At 36.8% G+C, this 17416-nt stretch overlaps 1 protein-coding gene across 1 annotated transcript; it reads right to left on the minus strand.

Moving 5' to 3' along the window:
• Nucleotides 1-4505: 4505 nt before the first annotated feature.
• LOC140747890 (cysteine proteinase B-like) lies at nucleotides 4506-8418 on the minus strand. Its single transcript, XM_073080506.1, has 6 exons — nucleotides 8196-8418; nucleotides 7517-7720; nucleotides 6823-6949; nucleotides 6315-6493; nucleotides 5563-5664; nucleotides 4506-4642 (listed from the first exon to the last, which is right to left on the minus strand). Exons 1-6 carry the CDS (start codon nucleotides 8416-8418, stop codon nucleotides 4506-4508), a joined length of 972 nt encoding a protein of 323 aa, XP_072936607.1.
• Between the last annotated feature and the right edge of the window lie 8998 nt (nucleotides 8419-17416).

The following is a 17416-nucleotide window of genomic DNA, read 5'->3' on the forward strand; positions in this document are numbered from 1 at the left end:
ATGTCAAATATGCTTTTTATCCGTCTCCAATCAAATCATATGAACATTATTTACAGTAAAACGTTAAAAGTGGACATTTGTCCAAAGGGCGTTAAGCAAACATAGCCATATGTGATGTCAACAGGGCACGGAATGAATTGATTTCCACACGATTCACCACGACAAGTGTGCCGTACATCCGTGACATGGATATTTGGATTAATTACTCGTAATCGATAGAAATGGGTGTTTGTAATCAAATTGTATGTTGGACCTACATAGGAATTTTGTCTTTTGTTTAATTTTTACCCTTTTTATTCCTATGTGTGGAGTTACTTGATGTTCTTGTTCTTATGGTATGGTACACTCAGCTCTGTTCTGTCTACTCACTATTGTTCTTTTACTATTGATAGCTGTATAACTCTACAAAATTTTCTAAGCTACAAGGTACGTTAAGTTTCTTTTATTTCATCAAACAAGTAAATTAAACAAGTAACAACGAGATATACGTAGTGTATATATAGCGTATATTAGTAGTAACGTCGTAGATATACTTTTAGTTAGTGTTTGAAAGTGTACCTGAACTGAATAATTATGTTTTGTTCACATTCTGAAAAGAAACAACAACTCTATTTGATTTTTATTAAAGTCGGTACAATGAAACTAAAGGCAAAATGGAGATATCGCGAGCAAAACACGATTTTCTACAACCTCATTCCTTTAAGCCAGCAAGTTGAAAGTGACGCTGCGATATGACGGATGCACACAAACGACAGCACGTATGAATGAGACGCATCCTTTATCATTAATATCGGACCAAATACGGCCAGACGCTCTGGAACCGGCCATTCATCGTCTAACAAATGGCTCAAAAACGCCACGCATTATTTATCTATCCGATTCTGTCGTGTTCGGTCCGATATTAAAATACAAACATGAACAATGACACTTCATTGTTGAAAGAAAAAAAGGTATAAGGAAATTTATATCTACCACCTCCACGGACAATGGCGGCGGGCGGGGCCGCTCGAAAAAAGCATCAATGAATGATAAGCATAATGCTCTTCTCGGAAATATTTCGGTCTGATACGGATTTAAAACGTAAGCTGGCGACAAATTTGCGCTTAACTTAAGACTTGTACAACGGTAACGAGAGAGAATAGGAGAAATAATAACAAAATGGCGATAAATGTGTGTGTGTATCTAATGTCATAGCAACGAGTTAACGGCCTTTTCCTACTGAACTATGCCAATTAAGGAACTTGTCGCATATGAACACTTGATCTTTTCATCAACAAGTATGCCGACGTGATATAGATACAAGGGTAGCTCTACTCTGCATATTTTAAAAAATATTTCCTTATGCGACATAGCTTGTAACTCCCACAATTTAAATGAATATAAGTATATTTCATAGGTTACATCCGTTAAATCGTTTGATCTGCAGACCGTGCAAAAGAATGAAACATACATACATGCTCGAAAAAACATTATCCAAAATTATCCACAGTCGGGGAAGTTCTTGCGTTTCAGTGTGAATATTGACTGATTTACTCGTACATACAAGGAGACCAAGAACATCTCCAGGAGTGGCAATGCATCTGTCATCATCTCTGCATAATTCCAACAAAATATGAACAAATAAGATTATTTGCAATTCCTAAATTAAATCACTGGTTTCTTCGAAAATTGGTAAATGGAATTGTAACGGTGTGTTACGTTTTTCTAACTTCCAGATTAGGTTTAACTTTTTGCTAATCTTTTGTAGCGAAAAAATTAATAGCATATTTAATTCAATCAACTCCATGATTATAATACACAGGTGTATTCAAAGTTTGATTGCTTACAGCTGTTTTTTAACTCTTGGGAAGAAATATTATCTTCTTTGAATTTTCTATGAAAGTTTTTGTGCTCAGGTTTTGTGATTGAAATGTTTAGATGCGGCGTTGTAGTTGCTATGTTAATAATTCTTTCATAGGCATAAAGCCTAAAGAGATATTAAATAAGAATTATTAACTGCATAAAAATAGGTAGGTATTTGGAAGATCGAAGACCCGAAGAAGAAGAAAATTGTAATAGAGAATGAGAATTCCTTTAGTTTAATATGCCACCTCAAGCTTACCCTACTGAACTGAGGAATGGAAAAGATGAAATTAAGGGTTATGTGGTATTTTTACCGCACTAAAACCCACCTGTGGCCGTCCTCAACGCTTGTTGGAGAACCCCGGGATCTCCGACGGAACGCAACCGGAGTCCTCCAATCGGACTCTGCCCTGGGGGAGCAGTTCTCGCTCCTCCCACACCATCTGGTGTTCACGACGGTATGAGACGCCGCACTTGCCGCCCGCGACCCGGAAGCCCCCTTTTAGTCGCCTCTACGACAGGCAGGCAATACCGTAGCCCTATTCTAGTCCCGGAACTACAGAGACAATTTTGTGAAGCCCTACGGTGGCACTTAATTTTCTTAAACTACTACCGGATGAGAACTAGCATAGGAATCATCTGTATATGATTGGTTTGGCTTTACTTCGTTACTATTATCTTTACTATTAATAACATTAACATTAAAACAATATAAATATATCCAAAAAAATCTCCCGGTATCAATTCAGCATAATCTTTAGCGTCCATAGACGAACCAACAAAGTAGACTACTGATATGTAAAAGTTTGTTATGGATAAATTTATGAAATCTCCATCCTAGATCGGCGGGGCTTTAGACAGGATTTAGACTCAAAATGAGAGTTGTTTGTTGCGATTAAATTTCCTTTTTTTGACGTGGGAGCGACGCCGGGTTATGTGAGATTTTTACTGCACTAAAACCCCCCCGGTGGCCGTCCTCAACGCTTGTTGGAGAACTTCTGGATCTCCGACGAAACACGACTGGAGTCATCCAAGCGCGATGCCCCGATCGGGCTCTGCCCTGGGTGAGCAGTTTTTACTCCTCCCTTCCTTCCTCCTTCCTCCCGTCCCGTCCCGTTCCCGGGGTCGCTCACTGAACGGTTCGAGCTTCCACTCTTGCCGCCTGCAACCCCGGAGCCCCCTTTTAGTCGCCTCCTACGACAGGCAGGGGATACCGTAGTCCTATTCTAGTCCCGGAACTACAGAGACAAAATTTCAATAAACCTAGCATTAAACGAATCAATCGGTAAGCGCTACATACGATCCCATTCACCGATGCAATACCAGAAATATCGTGCAATCGGACTCTATTTTACATTGTTTACGATTGCGTTATACTTAGACAAGCGGTTTCGATATTTAATACAGAACTGGCAGCCACTGAGCTATTGTGAAGGAGGCTATTGTGGACGAGATGAGTTGGGAATTGAAATTTAATGGAAATATCAAATGAAACCCGCACAACGGACTTCTTTGAGAGCTGCAGGAGTTATTACTATTGTCGCCTTCTTATTAAAGTTTGTCTGTGGTTTGAATGTATCTAATGCTTTATATAATACATATAACAACACTATGTAAGCAATATTTTACTGTACTGGTAAAAGTATCATCATTATTGTCCTAGTACTGAACATTGGTCGCCTCTCAAAATGAGAAAGGTTGAGGCCATAGGCTACCACTCGAGGAAAGTTTGACAAGTTATTTCTAGAAAACTCTTGGCATGTAATGTATGTTTGTATCTTTGTTCACGACTTTTTCCGTAACCGTTCATGAAATTTCGAAAAATTAGAGGTGCTTGGCTTACAAGCACCACGCTGTTCCTAAAGGGTTTCATCAACTTCAACCATTTATTGTCCCACTACTGGGCACGGGTCTCCTCACCGCGCTGGTTAAGTGCGTATTGGTAGACTTCACATACTTTTGAGATATTTTTTTTTATAAATCTCTAAGGTATGCAGGTTTCCTCACGATGTTTTGCTTCGCCGTTTTAGCAAGTGATAGTTAATTTCTAATACGCACATAATATCGAAAAATCAGAGGTGCGTGCCTGGGATTTGAACGACGGACCCCTCGATCGAGAGGCCGAGTTTCTTAACCACTAGGCTATCACTGCTTTTTTTAGGGTTTGCTGAAGTCTATATGTCACTTAAAACGTAAATTGTACCCTATTTGTCTGTCTGTCACGGTATGATCTTGAAAATTGCTTAATCCATTTTGATGTGAATATAATGGAAAGATAGAAGTCGCTATGTAGAGAAACTAGGCTGCTGTATATTGAGGAAACGGATACGAGTAAAACCTAATTATGTATATAGTTTTTTTTTATTATTGTTTTTCTGTTATTGTTATAAAAACAATCGTTTTACTATCATTTGTTTTACAATCATACACAAAAAATGGTAAATGAAAATAAACAAATCAAAGAACACAGTATTCCCAAAATGAATTTATTAACCCCCTCGTACCCAAAAAAAATAGTTATAAGGAATATTATTTTAAAAGGAACATTTTACAATAATGAAAACAAAAATCTGGTAGAGATGAGCTACATTTAATATAAACACCTCCGAATAAAGTATGCATACATGAAATTACTTGAAAAAGGATGTAAGAAAATCCAAAAGTTAAGCCAGCACTGCAGTTACCATCGTATCATCCATCATACAACATGAATTCACCCCCCTCTTTACTTTGAAAAAGCCGTCTTCACCCCAGTCTGCACCCCACGAATTCTTGATTACCCAAAATGGGATATCTTTCTCTAAAATAGAAAAAAATCGTTAAATGTCTTGTGTCCAACACAACATATGTCCCTACATGGATAAAAGAGAATGCTATGGAATATTCATAATCATATTAACTGCTATCATATTAATTAAGCTTTTGATAAGTAAAATAGAAAGATACTTCACCGCCCTCAATTGAATGAAGCCACAAAAGGATAATTTTAAAATTTACTTTTTGAATTCTTGACAAATAAAAACATTGTTAGAGAAACTTTACGTATAAATAAATACCTAATACTACGTGTCCTGCAATAATTACTACGTAATTTACATATAATAAATAAATAAGTAGATATTTCAAACATTTTAGGGACATTTTAGAACGGAGACGTGGCAAAACTTTGTTACGTAATAATATCAATTCTCAAAACTGGTTACACTTTCTTGTTAGGTGTGATATAACTATGTATTTTACTCATCTAAGATTTAGCATTTAAGATTTCTTTAACATATCATTGTTCGTCAGCAAACGATTTTTTTATTACTTTTCGAGTTTCGTAATACATATTCATCATGATCATCATCATCAACAATCCGTTGCTGTCCCACTGCTGGGCACGGGTCTCCTCTCGTAATGAGAAGGATTAGACCATAGTCCACCGCGCTGGCCAAGTGCGTATTAGTAGACTTCACATACCTTTGAGATTGTTTTTATAAATCTCTCAGCTATGCCGGGCTCCTCACGATGTTTTCCTTCATCGATTAGCAACTGATAATTAATTTCTAATAAACACATATCTTTGACAAATCAGAGGTGCGTGCCTGGGATTTGAACCTCGGACCCCTCGATCGCGAGGCTGAGTTTCTTAACCACTAGGCTATCACTACTTTTTGCATATTCATTAATCATGATATATCTATGTGTATATATAAAAGCTGAAATAAATTCACTAACCTGTTCCATATCCCACTAACAGGACAGCGTGATTGATACTATTACATGTGCAACCATCCATAACCCCATGATTATAATGCATTATACTAGTGGCGTCTATAGCTGGAAAAACAATCAGGAATTATTAATTGCATAATTTATCAATCTCGTAAAAGTATGTCTCCCTTACCACACCCTTCAAACCAGAACACAGCAGCGCTTGGCACTACTGTTAATAGAGAGAAATTGGTGTGGCTGTGGTACCGCCGGAGTCGAATCACAAAGGGTTCTACCACCTTCAAGAATATTCAAAGTCTATTAAAAGCCTCAAAAAATCAGTGTAGGTACCCGCTCAAGTTGGTGTTGACACTAACCTCCCAATCATTAATATGAAGGTGGTAGAACCCTCGGTGGTTCAACAGTATCGATTAACTATAATATAGCAGATTAAAGTTGTACATTATGACTTTTTTATAAAAGTAGTAAAGGGGCACTTAATGGTAAGTGGCTACTCACTGTCTATAGGCACCTGTGATCAAGCCCAGACAATGTTAGTTTCCTCCCTGAGGTTGGCCACAGATGCGTTGCGAACCCCTAAGGACGCGAAGTTGGAACGCCTTAGATACATATGTCTTCCACACCACACCCACAAAGCGGACTACAGCAGCACTTAACACTACTATTATTATACAGAAATAGGTGTGACGGTGGTGCCTTAGAAGTCGAGAAACAATAAGTTTACCTTCAATTAGGACTATATTTACGTAAAATACCTATAGCGAGCGGGCCAACGTCATGAAGTGCTTTCTTCAGGGCCTCTTCATCATTGGTTGAATAGGCAACACATCCACTTATTTTTGCTTTCGCCTTTGAATCATCGGCTCGACAAGTTCCATCCGAACCTTCATACTTATAGTCTTCTTCCAACATTGGTCCATGCTCCATCCAGTACCTGGAATCAAAGCAAACACATCACTATTTACCGATCAGAATGATTGTTTCACCTGAGGATAAAACCGTGAACCCACAAAATGGCATACAATTTGACTATGTAATTAATAAAAAATAACGTTAATGTTATTTAAAAAATGGACTACCACTGTTATTAGCTGTCATGTAACTGAATATAATATCATAATTTTGCTTTTAGAAGATTTGTGTCACAGTACCGTATAAAATCGCGGTCCTATGATGGTAGGTACCTACGCTTCTCATTCGTCAATAAATTACTTAGATTATATTTAATTCTAATTTAAATACGTATATATAAATAACACTCACATGAAAGGATAAGCCAAGTCCTGAGTACCACTACAACCGAATGAATTTTTGTCGCAGTCCACGAGTTGCTGTTCCGAAAAATCTAATATTTGGTTGTATTTTATGGCATATTGCGACTCCAAGTTACCTGTAAAACATTGGTTATAAATGAAGATGCTAAAATTTGATCATGTGTAAAGTTATATAAAATTAATGTTTATTTACTGGCAAACCATCTGAGGTTAAGTGTCACCCACTATGTAATCGTTAGAGATGGTACCGCATCTCTGTTCAATCCCATCTAGGTTTAATAACTGATGCCTATGGACTACAGTGTCTTCTCATCATCAACCCATTATTGTCCCACTGCTGGGCACGGGTCTCCTCTCACAATGAGAAGGATTAGGTCGTAGTCCACCGCGCTGGCCAAGTGCGTATTGGTGAACTTCACATACCTTTGAGTTTTTTTTTATAAATCTCTCAGGTATGCAGGTTTACTCACGATGATTCCTTCACCGTTTAAGCAAGTGATAATTAATTTCTAATAGGCACATAATTTTGAAAAATCAGAGCTTGGGGATTTGAACCTCGGACCCCTCGATCGAGAGGCCGAGTTTCTTAACCACTAGGCTATCACTGCTGCTACTACAGCTGCTACAGTGTCTAGTCATCATCAATATGCCTGCACATTTATTATTAAGGTATGTTTGTTTACCGACGGCGCCAAAGGCCCAGCACGCTCCACATCGTTCCTGATTTCGGATCCCAGTGACCTTATTCTGCTCCCTCCAGTCAAATGCATCTGGAGCTGTCTTGAAGTTTGGTTCTTGACTATCACAATTCGATGCATTTAACCCTCTATATCCAGTGTAAATTATTATAAATTCTTCAGGCGTAAGGTCAGTGAACATATTTATATCTAAAAAGAACATTTTGATATATTACGTCATCGTTATCAATCCATTACTAATAAAGCTGTGGGATTATTAGATTTTATATTTTAAAACATTTAATATTTACATTTAACAAGTAATAAAATTACATCGCCATTTTTTCCTTTATGAATGCGAAAAACACTCATAAGAAACTTTCCAACTTGCTCCTTAGGGGCGGAAATGCATTAAAATTTGTGATGGACCTTGAGGCAGACGTCAATTCTATTTGCAGTAGGTCTGTAATTTATTTGCAGCGCAATGACACCCTTTAAATCTGGCGAGCAGCATACATCTATTCCAGCAAAATATACGGAAAAATTCTCTGCAATACTCTCAAGGATTTGTAATGTCAACTTAGCCACATTGGGCCAATGTATCAGAATCTGGCTTACAGCGCAAACCCTGCCTCAAGGTTGGTTTATGTACACAAACAATTACTATTACAACAAATAATCTTACCAAATGCAGCACTATCACTCTTCGCATTTTGTCTGTTAATCAACTCTAAATTGTGTTTAAATATAATAAATCTCCACGCTTTTTCGTCTTCGTCCGCGTAATGTTTATTGTGATTTTTTATGAACTCTTCGAACAACTCCTCGGCGTCCTCTATATCAAACTTATGATAGCTCTTTGCAGCGAAGGCCAGAGCAACGCAAAGCAGTAGTGTGAAAACCCACATGTCTATAACTTTTGTACCGATTACCGTCCGCGAGTTATATTTATATGTTTGAACAGGTCTGATAATGTTGTTTTATGGCTAAATTCTTACGTGGTTATCTTCAGTCATAAATTGGTATTCAACATTTTTCCACATTCTTCCTTGCGCATGTAATGTTTATGTTGTTATGCATGATTGGCTAGATGGCTTATAGATCAGTGGCGTTATGTTTCGAAAACGATAAGCCAAGTAAGTAAAAGTAAACATTGATCCTAGTCAATTATTTACAGTACAACAGTACAAATTTTATAATGTTTTCGGTTAAGTTTATATCAGACTGTGGCAAAGTTAAAAAAGGGTTATCATGTCAAATACGGATTGTATTTTCATATATAAGTACAATATATTTTCTAAACTAGAAATAATAAAAAAATACAAAAATGTGGTCGTCGAATGGAAATTGATGATTATTTACTTAAGTGTTAATAAATAAAAAAAACATTAATTACATAAACAAACAAACAAACAGCTGTACCTATCAAGTTCAACAGTCATTAAACTAAAATATTCAAGAAAAATGTGGCATTCATGATATTTGTTATCATGAATGCCACATTTTTCTTAGTTAGCAATGTTAAAAAGAATTACGTTATACTAAAAACTTTTTGATAAAATTCTCAATATTCCGTTAAATAGAATAATATTGTAAATATCCTTGGCGTGACCTAAACAAAACCTTGATTCATTGATAAATTGAATGGCTGGGATTCGAACCCGGTACATTCATATTTGGTATAGTCCGCGCCAAACTGCTAGTCCGCTCTGAAGTTGTTGCGAGCATTTTTTAGTAGTTTTGCATTTTTTATATTCAGAGCGGACAAGCAGTTTTACGCGGACTATACATGTTGCGATCTGAAAACACTATATAAATTGCAAACTTGGCAAAAGGTGTCTCACGAGCGCATAATTGGTAACAGCGGGCACCGGCTAATCCGGCGGCATTGTGATCATCTCGTGTGTGCGCGCCCTATTGTGGGGGTTTAATCAATTAATTTTATCGTGCGACTAGCAATAAGGGATGTGAGTGATAAAAAAATCAATTATTTAATAATTATCGTTTTTTTTTCTTTAAAATAAATCGATTATTGCAAAATGGATTATTATAGAAATAATCAATGAATAGTCGATTTTTGAACCGAGAATTGATCAATAACGTAAAAACATCATCGCGAAATTGATCTTAAATTGTAGGTCGCGGGACGCGCGTTGCCAACCGCTCCCTTAAAATAATCGATCAAATGATCGATTTCTAAAATATAATCAATTATTAAATAATTTATTAATACTACGAGAATTTGAAAAATTTATTATCTAATAAATTATTACACAAAAATAATCGATTGTTGTAAAAAATAGCTTATTATTCGCATCCCTACTAGTAATGAGGATGGCGCGCTCCAATGAGTCCAAATGAGGATAAGTGCGGCTCATTCAGGATGCGCGGATCAGGCCGGTCGCATCGTTTTCGGTTTTATTAGCGCTGTGCGATCGACAATAAATCCCTTTGTGATACTGATATTGTTTTGTATAAAATCTGATAGGCGTTGTTACATAATTATTTTTATTTACTTTTTTGTTTACGTTGAATGCGATCCTTGATACGCATGAATATTGTAATAATTTCAGAACATACAAGATATCTTATTATGTATAATGTTCCTAACTTGCACTAATTTGGTATCCTTAGGCTAGTGCTTGACTTGTCTCTGTAGTACCGGGATCAGAATAGGGCTACGGTATCCCCTGCCTGTCGTAGGAGGCGAGTAAAAGGGGGCTTCCTGGGTTGCAGGATTCAAGAGTGGGATCTTGAACCGTCCACCAAGCGACCCCGGGAAGGACGGCGGTATGTGTGGTCGCATACCGTCGTAAATAGCAGACAGTATGGAGAATGCCTGGACTCACCTAGTCGGAGCCTAATGGGGCAACACGTTCAGAGGACTCCGGTTGCATTCCGTTGGAGATCCCGGAGTCCTCTTCGCAGGGCTGAGGATGGCCACCGGGAGGGTTTTAGTACGGTAAAAATCCCACATAACCCTGTGGTCGCTCGCGCGACAGTATGGACACTTTGTCGACTGGAAACACAAAAGCTTTGAGAGATCCAAAGCAATCTGTAAGAGCAGACTAAATATAAATTTCTGTCACAATTGGATCTTATAAGAATCGATCTTATTATCTTAATAGAATGATTATTAACATTAAAAAGCTTGAATTAGACAAATTCGACAAATGAAGAATGGCATATGTTATATTGTTAAAATTTCAAGCTAATGCGTCGATTGCAACGTTTTTAATATTTATCATATGTATACATATTTATTTTAAAGGCGAGGAGTAATTTACTTTATTTGATCTTTATGTGAATGAACCCGTCTCATTCTTAGAATTTGTATCCAGGGACTAGACAAAATGTGTTGATAATCATGAAAGTAGCGAAAAGAAAAGCGGTAGCATCAAACTAACAATGTTCTCCTACCAACATCCTAATCCCACTTAAGGCGTTTTCACACAACAATGAGTTCCCCTCCACAAAGATGGCCGTGAAAGAAATACGTGGGATTGTAATGAAATGGTTGATTACAATGAGGATAATCCGGTGCCGTACAGTCTGGTCCAGGCCTACAAACCTTAGCGTTTTGAACACGGCTGCCATACTGCCAGCGATCACCGAGTTGCTATTATCGTCTGCATTATATCGCCTAGTGAAAATATAATAAAATTGATTTGTATAGGCCTACGGATGCTTTAACAAATTTTCAGATATTATATTTTTATGTCATTCAACTACCGGATTGAACGTGGTTTTGTGTAGCAGACAATGTCAGTAGATATAAACCTACCTACCTGTACCTATTAAATTCTGTTGAACAAAATAAGTAACTTTTATATAATAATAAATATGTATTAATAATTAAGTTAGTTAAGTACCTAAGTTAAATACGTAATAACGTTAATACGTAACTTCGATAATCTCTTCATTTTTGGAGGGTTATTTCCATGAAAAATCTTTCATCGCTTGTCGCTCGCATGGTTACAGTAGAGCAAGTGTAGGAGTCAATTGTTGGGCTTTCCGGCTTAAGGTAAAAAGGCATGAATGAAGATTACAAAATAATGAAGCATAAAGACATTGTCGATTAATAGATGTATAATTCAGGTTGAAGCGGTCTCAAGACGCATTTAATCAAACCAATGGACCACTTAACAGCTGGAACTTTATAGTTTTGTGGTATTCGTAGAATGTTTAAAGGTAAAATCCTTTGTGGTTCGACTCCGGCGGCACCACCGCTACACCTATTTCTGCCTAATAACACCATTGTTAATAGCGACTGTGTTGGTGTTTGGAGGGTGTGTTAAGGGAGAAATACTTTTCCAAGGCGTTCCAGATTAATCCTCTGTGGCTTACCTCAGCTAGGATACGAATCTTATCTAGAGTGGACTACAGATGTCCATGGGTCGCAATAGCCACTAACCATCAGGTGGACTGCATGCTCGTCTATTTCTATATATAAAAAATGGTTTAAATAATGTGAAATTAGGTTACTATTACTGGCATGACGACCCGCGTGGCCGAGCGGTCATCATACTGGTCTGACGCGCAAAAGGGCCCGGGTTCGATCCCCGGCCAGACAGATATCTGAATGATGAATTTAGATTTCTGTTTCTGGGTCTGAGTGTTTGTGTACTTGTCTATGTATTTTTCCATGGCACCCACGACACAGGGAGTCCATGTGTGGGGCGGGGCTGTGATTGTAGAAAGCGTTTATTATTGTTTATGACTGATTGTTCATTATTGATAATATTAATTGCTTAGAGCAATTTCAAGAACGGATAATAGTTGCTAAGGAAATGTTACCTACAAGCTGAAAGTAATAAAAGCCTGTTTATTCATTTCATGTTACCTATGTAATAAATTATTTACGCATTTATTTATTACATAACACAATTAATTCGTACATAACGTTATCTACTTACATATAAATAAAGAGATTAACATGAAATTGCAAACGAAATTTTCATGCTATCTTCCCTCAAATCATGGCGGAATTTTGAGCAGATTTTAATAATAATATCTTGTCTGTTTGAAACAAAAATAATACTAACTTATAACTACAGCTTAGAAGTACATATTCCTTATGAATGAATCGTTCCAACAATATACGGATTAGTGAACTACTGAACGACTTTACAAATACGAACCATGAATGAAACTAGATAATAAGAAGTCGGCAGCTAAAAAGGATAGATACTAATTCCGCTGTTGTAAATATTTGTGAATGATCTTAAGCCAAGGCTTTAGTCCAGTACTTCTGGTTATAAGAGAATAGGTGTTTTTAAAGGAAGTTACTTACTTTGATACAAAAGGAATACCCAATGAACGAAAAAATGAATTACACGTAGAAAGAGCAGTTTATTTGTTGAATGATGTGGTTTATGCTTGTGATATTTGCCGATATCTATTCTTTAATACATACGTACGAGCATCGAATCGAGAATCGAGGTACATATTGTTGAACATTTCCGTTGAGGCTCTCAAGTTTCAGATAACGGAATATCTGTACACAGACTCTTTGTCAACTCAAAATACCCTTAAAATATAAAGTAGCACACGATCATGCAGTGAGTAGCCACTGCCGCTTTTAGCCATCTGTACCTAATCAACCCCAGATAGGATTTTTTTTATTATATAGGAAAAGCAGACGAGCATGCAGTCCACCTGATGGTAAGTGGGTACTGCCGTCCATGGACATCTGTAAACAACACCAGATAGGATTAGATATTCCTACTTGAGATCGACCACATATTGGTCGCTACGCCTGAAAACTGAGCTGGAACACCTCGGAAAAGCATGTCTCCCTTACCACGCCCTTCAAACCAGAACACAACATCGTTTAACACTGCTTTATTAAATTCCTACATCTTCACATCGGTCACAGTTGCGTTGCTACCTCTCAATAGGTATTAATTCAGATACAATATTGTATTCATAGATTTAGATCAATAATAATAATAGATCATAATTAAATCAAATGGAATTAATTAGGTATTAAATGAATTAAAATTATATGAAATCACTATTTGTAAATATTTTATTAAATCTAAATAGACTAAGATGACATGTTTTGTAAGAATTAAAGAATCAATAAAAGCTTCATTTATTTTTACCTTCCTTATTATATCCTTAAACTAAGTGCCCTTGAGTAGTAGGTGCCATGTACACACAAACACGGGCACACCAAGATCTACCCTCTCTACCCAGAACGGAAATCTAAATTAATCATTAATGGCTGGGGATTAAACTTGATTCCATCTACTATATCTACTACATGTCTTACTAGTATGGTGACCACTTTGCGAATCGGCATTAAATGTTAATCTATTGCTCTAGATTATGGTAGGTGGGTAGAATATAGTGTTACTATCTTTACTTTTCCAAGGCGTTCCAACTTGGTCCTCAGGAGTGCCAGCGCATCTGTGGCCGACCTCAGGTAGGAATGTCTAAACATACCTGGGGTTGATTACCGATGTCTATGGGCGACAGTAGCCCCTTATCATCAGGTGGACTGCATGCTCGTCTGCTACACCTATCTTATATATAAAAAAGACTATCTATCTACCTATATGAGAGGTAGAGCACATTAATTTTTATGAGGCGTATCTTCTTAGTCTTCAGTAGCAGCAACCTAATATCAAGGTCAATCGAATATCCTGTTTCATATAAATTTGATTACAGATGTCCATGAGCGACAGTGGCTTAACATCTGTTGCCTTACAAGCATTTGCAGCTTACACCTTCTCTCTGAACGATCTGCATTGTCAATTGTCAGAATTATAATTACATTTCGGGTTACAATGAGCACCAATTAACTATATTGACCACTCGTAAACCTTTCAAGCACCTTCCGGTTACATCTCAATTGCACAATTCTACTGACCGGATATATCAATCCTTCAACTAAAGCTTCCTAATTTCTTAGTAGCGTCACTTCTTGCGTCAAAATAGTACCTATTTCTGCACCACAACCACCTTTTACATTTAATTGGAGTTTCCAAACAATAAATTTTATGGATTGTGTGACACATTTAGCCTTATTGTGAGACCGGATATGACGTGGTGAGCTTATGTTGCGTTTGTTTAAACCTTAGACTATGAAAGGCATGAAGATAGCTTCGGGTTCCAATTTCGGAGCTGTGGGTGGAACAGAGAAGACGTGGAGATGATTATATGTATATACAAGGTTAGGATAACTATTGGATTAGTGGGACATATTTTTAACATATCATATCAGATAAAATTAATTATTTTAATAATTTACATAACAAAAAGCATTTTGAATTGAATATTCTGATAATAATTTTAATTAAAGTAACTAAATTAATATAAGGATAGTTACGACTTCTTTGTAATAAAAAAATCGAAGTTAAGCGGGTCCGTCACGTCTAGACGTACACGTATCTTTGATTTTAAATTTGTAAATGTATATTTCACTACACATATATATATATTCATTTTGTTCATTGTGAGGTTTACTCGTGAATTATATTGATTTTATATTGATCTTTTTAAACTTATCTATGTTAGCAAACACTTATTTGGTAAATTTAAGATTTATTATGTAATCTACTCCACGCATTCCTTGTCCTTTGCCGAAAAGCACGGAAGACGTTTATAATTTCATAATATTAAAATGTTTCACATTGATCCCAATACAATGCATGTGAACAATTCAACAATAGGTGTAGTTAACAATGACACTACGGCAAACACACGAGATGCCATTTGCACGTCCAAAACCAAAAAGATTTAAGTGACAATTGTTACAAATATTGCCTTTACTTATGGTCTTATTTTTGTGTGGTAAGAAAGATAAGACATTTTGGTTCTGGTACATACAGTTAGTTAGCAAAGTACTATTGTTGCGAATAAAAGTAAAGCTAAGGATGGGCATTGTCGGCCATTGTGGCGGGTGTGCGAGGACAATGGCGCGATCACGTTTAGAAAATTTTGGACAATTTCGGTGTTTTTGCAACGGGTTGCACCTTGATTTGGCAGGGGCGGACTCGACTTGTATTGATATTTGTCATTTATTACAAGCTCTCCTATTGAGCAAATTGTTCTATAATAAACTTTAAAATTTTAAATCAACCTTTTCTGTTGTTTTAATGTCCATATTACTTATATTAAATTTTAATTTTCAAAATTGTGTATTGATAGCATAACTTTATAATGACTTTTACTATGGTTACAAAATATTGATTACAATGAGTAAGCAAACGATATATTTGCCTATTTAAGTAGATTTAAATAAAATCGTCACATTATACTGCGGCACCAGATTTAAGCAGCAGCTTACAAACAATGATATTTATATTAAATAAAATCTGAAATACCACTGAAACAAAGACAATGAACTTTCTATTATTAAGAGTTATGAGAACATTATTGTTCTTGATAAATTACGTGTTCATTACTATTGTTTCTTTACACTACACATTATGACATTGATATTGATTTCCCAACCAAGTCCCAGTTCTTTATAAGCAAATCTTTTAAATCCGGCCCTGCACAAATTAGTAGCAACAGGGTGGTACGCAGAATAACCACGTCGACAGCACAACGGAGGCAGACATGCGCAAGCGGCCCCCGGGGGTCGCTCGGACAATCACGTATTGACAATCGGAAACTATACGAAGGTTTTTGTTCCTTGTTTTTGAGTGTCGTGAAAGCATTCATTGAACGACTTTGGCTTTGCTTTTGCTTTGAGATCAATGAACTTTCGCTAGTGCGGAAGAACCCATTTCTGAATGGAATGTTTGAAAGAAATTAGGATACTTTTTGTAGGATTGTAGTAGCAACGAGTCCAATTGATGGTGGTGATCACTACCGCCTATGGACATCAGTGACCAATGCCATATATGTAGAACAGGTTCCGGTAGAAACCTGAAGCTTATCACAGATGCATTACCTTTTTTATGTATTTTCGGTGGGAAAGCCTTCATATGTTTCTCCCGGCTGCGGGGGCAGTGGAGAGGATATGCCCGACACTTACTGGCTAAAACCCCACGGTATTCCTCTGGACACCCTTTGTCGGGGCCACGGGTACGCTGATAGCTCTCATCCGCGGTCCCAGATGCATTACCTAAGGACAGACTTGAGTCATTTACATCCTTTTAACAAAACGCAAGAACTTTAAATTGGTGTGGTACTGTGGTACTTCTCAATGGCAAAGTATATAGGCATTTCCTACTTTCGATTATGATCTTTAGGCAAAATTGGGATATATTGAGGTTGGGTTCCCACCCGGTGGTAATTTAAGAAATAATATTATAACTGACAAATTAAATACTCTTATATTTAATTTCTTGACCATTTCGTTAGAAATGCACCCGCCAAATTTGCATTTTGATCTTTATTCAGATAATTTGTATTCATATGTGTAAAATTTGACGGCATTGACCTGAAAAACATATCATATAACACGAAATAGACTAGAGAATTATAGAAACAAAAAAGTAACTGCCGAAAAATTTAGCCTGTGTCACTCCTACAATTTACACAAACCCAACTACATCTCAAATTTTAAAACTCTCAAGCCTTTTGAGCAAACAACAGGGAGTGTCAAAGATTATACCATCTTATATATAAAATTCTCGTGCCTCAATGTTAGTTACCGTACTCCACCGAAACGACTTTACCGATTTTCACCAAATTTTATATGCATATTCAGTAGATCTGAGAATCGGCTACCATATATTTTTCATACCCCTAAGTGATAAGAATTGTTCACCCTTAACATTTTTTTATTTATATGGCAACACATCGTTTGCCGGGTCAGCTAGTATACCTATATATACATACGTCGATAGAGAAACAGTACCCTTTGTAGTTGGGTAAAAATATTTCATTGCAATACGAAAGAAAAGCTATTGTTTTATAGCCATTTGTGAACTGTGCATGTCACGT

This window comes from Epargyreus clarus, unplaced genomic scaffold, assembly GCF_041222505.1.
Source record: "Epargyreus clarus isolate Ecla_fem2 unplaced genomic scaffold, WU_Ecla_fem_2.2 ptg000015l, whole genome shotgun sequence".
Taxonomy (NCBI): Eukaryota; Metazoa; Arthropoda; class Insecta; order Lepidoptera; family Hesperiidae; genus Epargyreus; species Epargyreus clarus.

Excerpts from the sequence above, each read along its gene's own strand:
- LOC140747890 (XM_073080506.1), bottom strand. The coding sequence starts at position 8,418 with ATGTGGGTTTTCACACTACTGCTTTGCGTTGCTCTGGCCTTCGCTGCA. Across the intron at positions 6,950-7,516 it reads CTGGGCCTTTGGCGCCGTCG|GTAACTTGGAGTCGCAATAT; the intron begins GTAAACAAACAT and ends AATGTTTTACAG. Across the intron at positions 5,665-6,314 it reads CGTTGGCCCGCTCGCTATAG|CTATAGACGCCACTAGTATA; the intron begins GTATTTTACGTA and ends TTGTTTTTCCAG.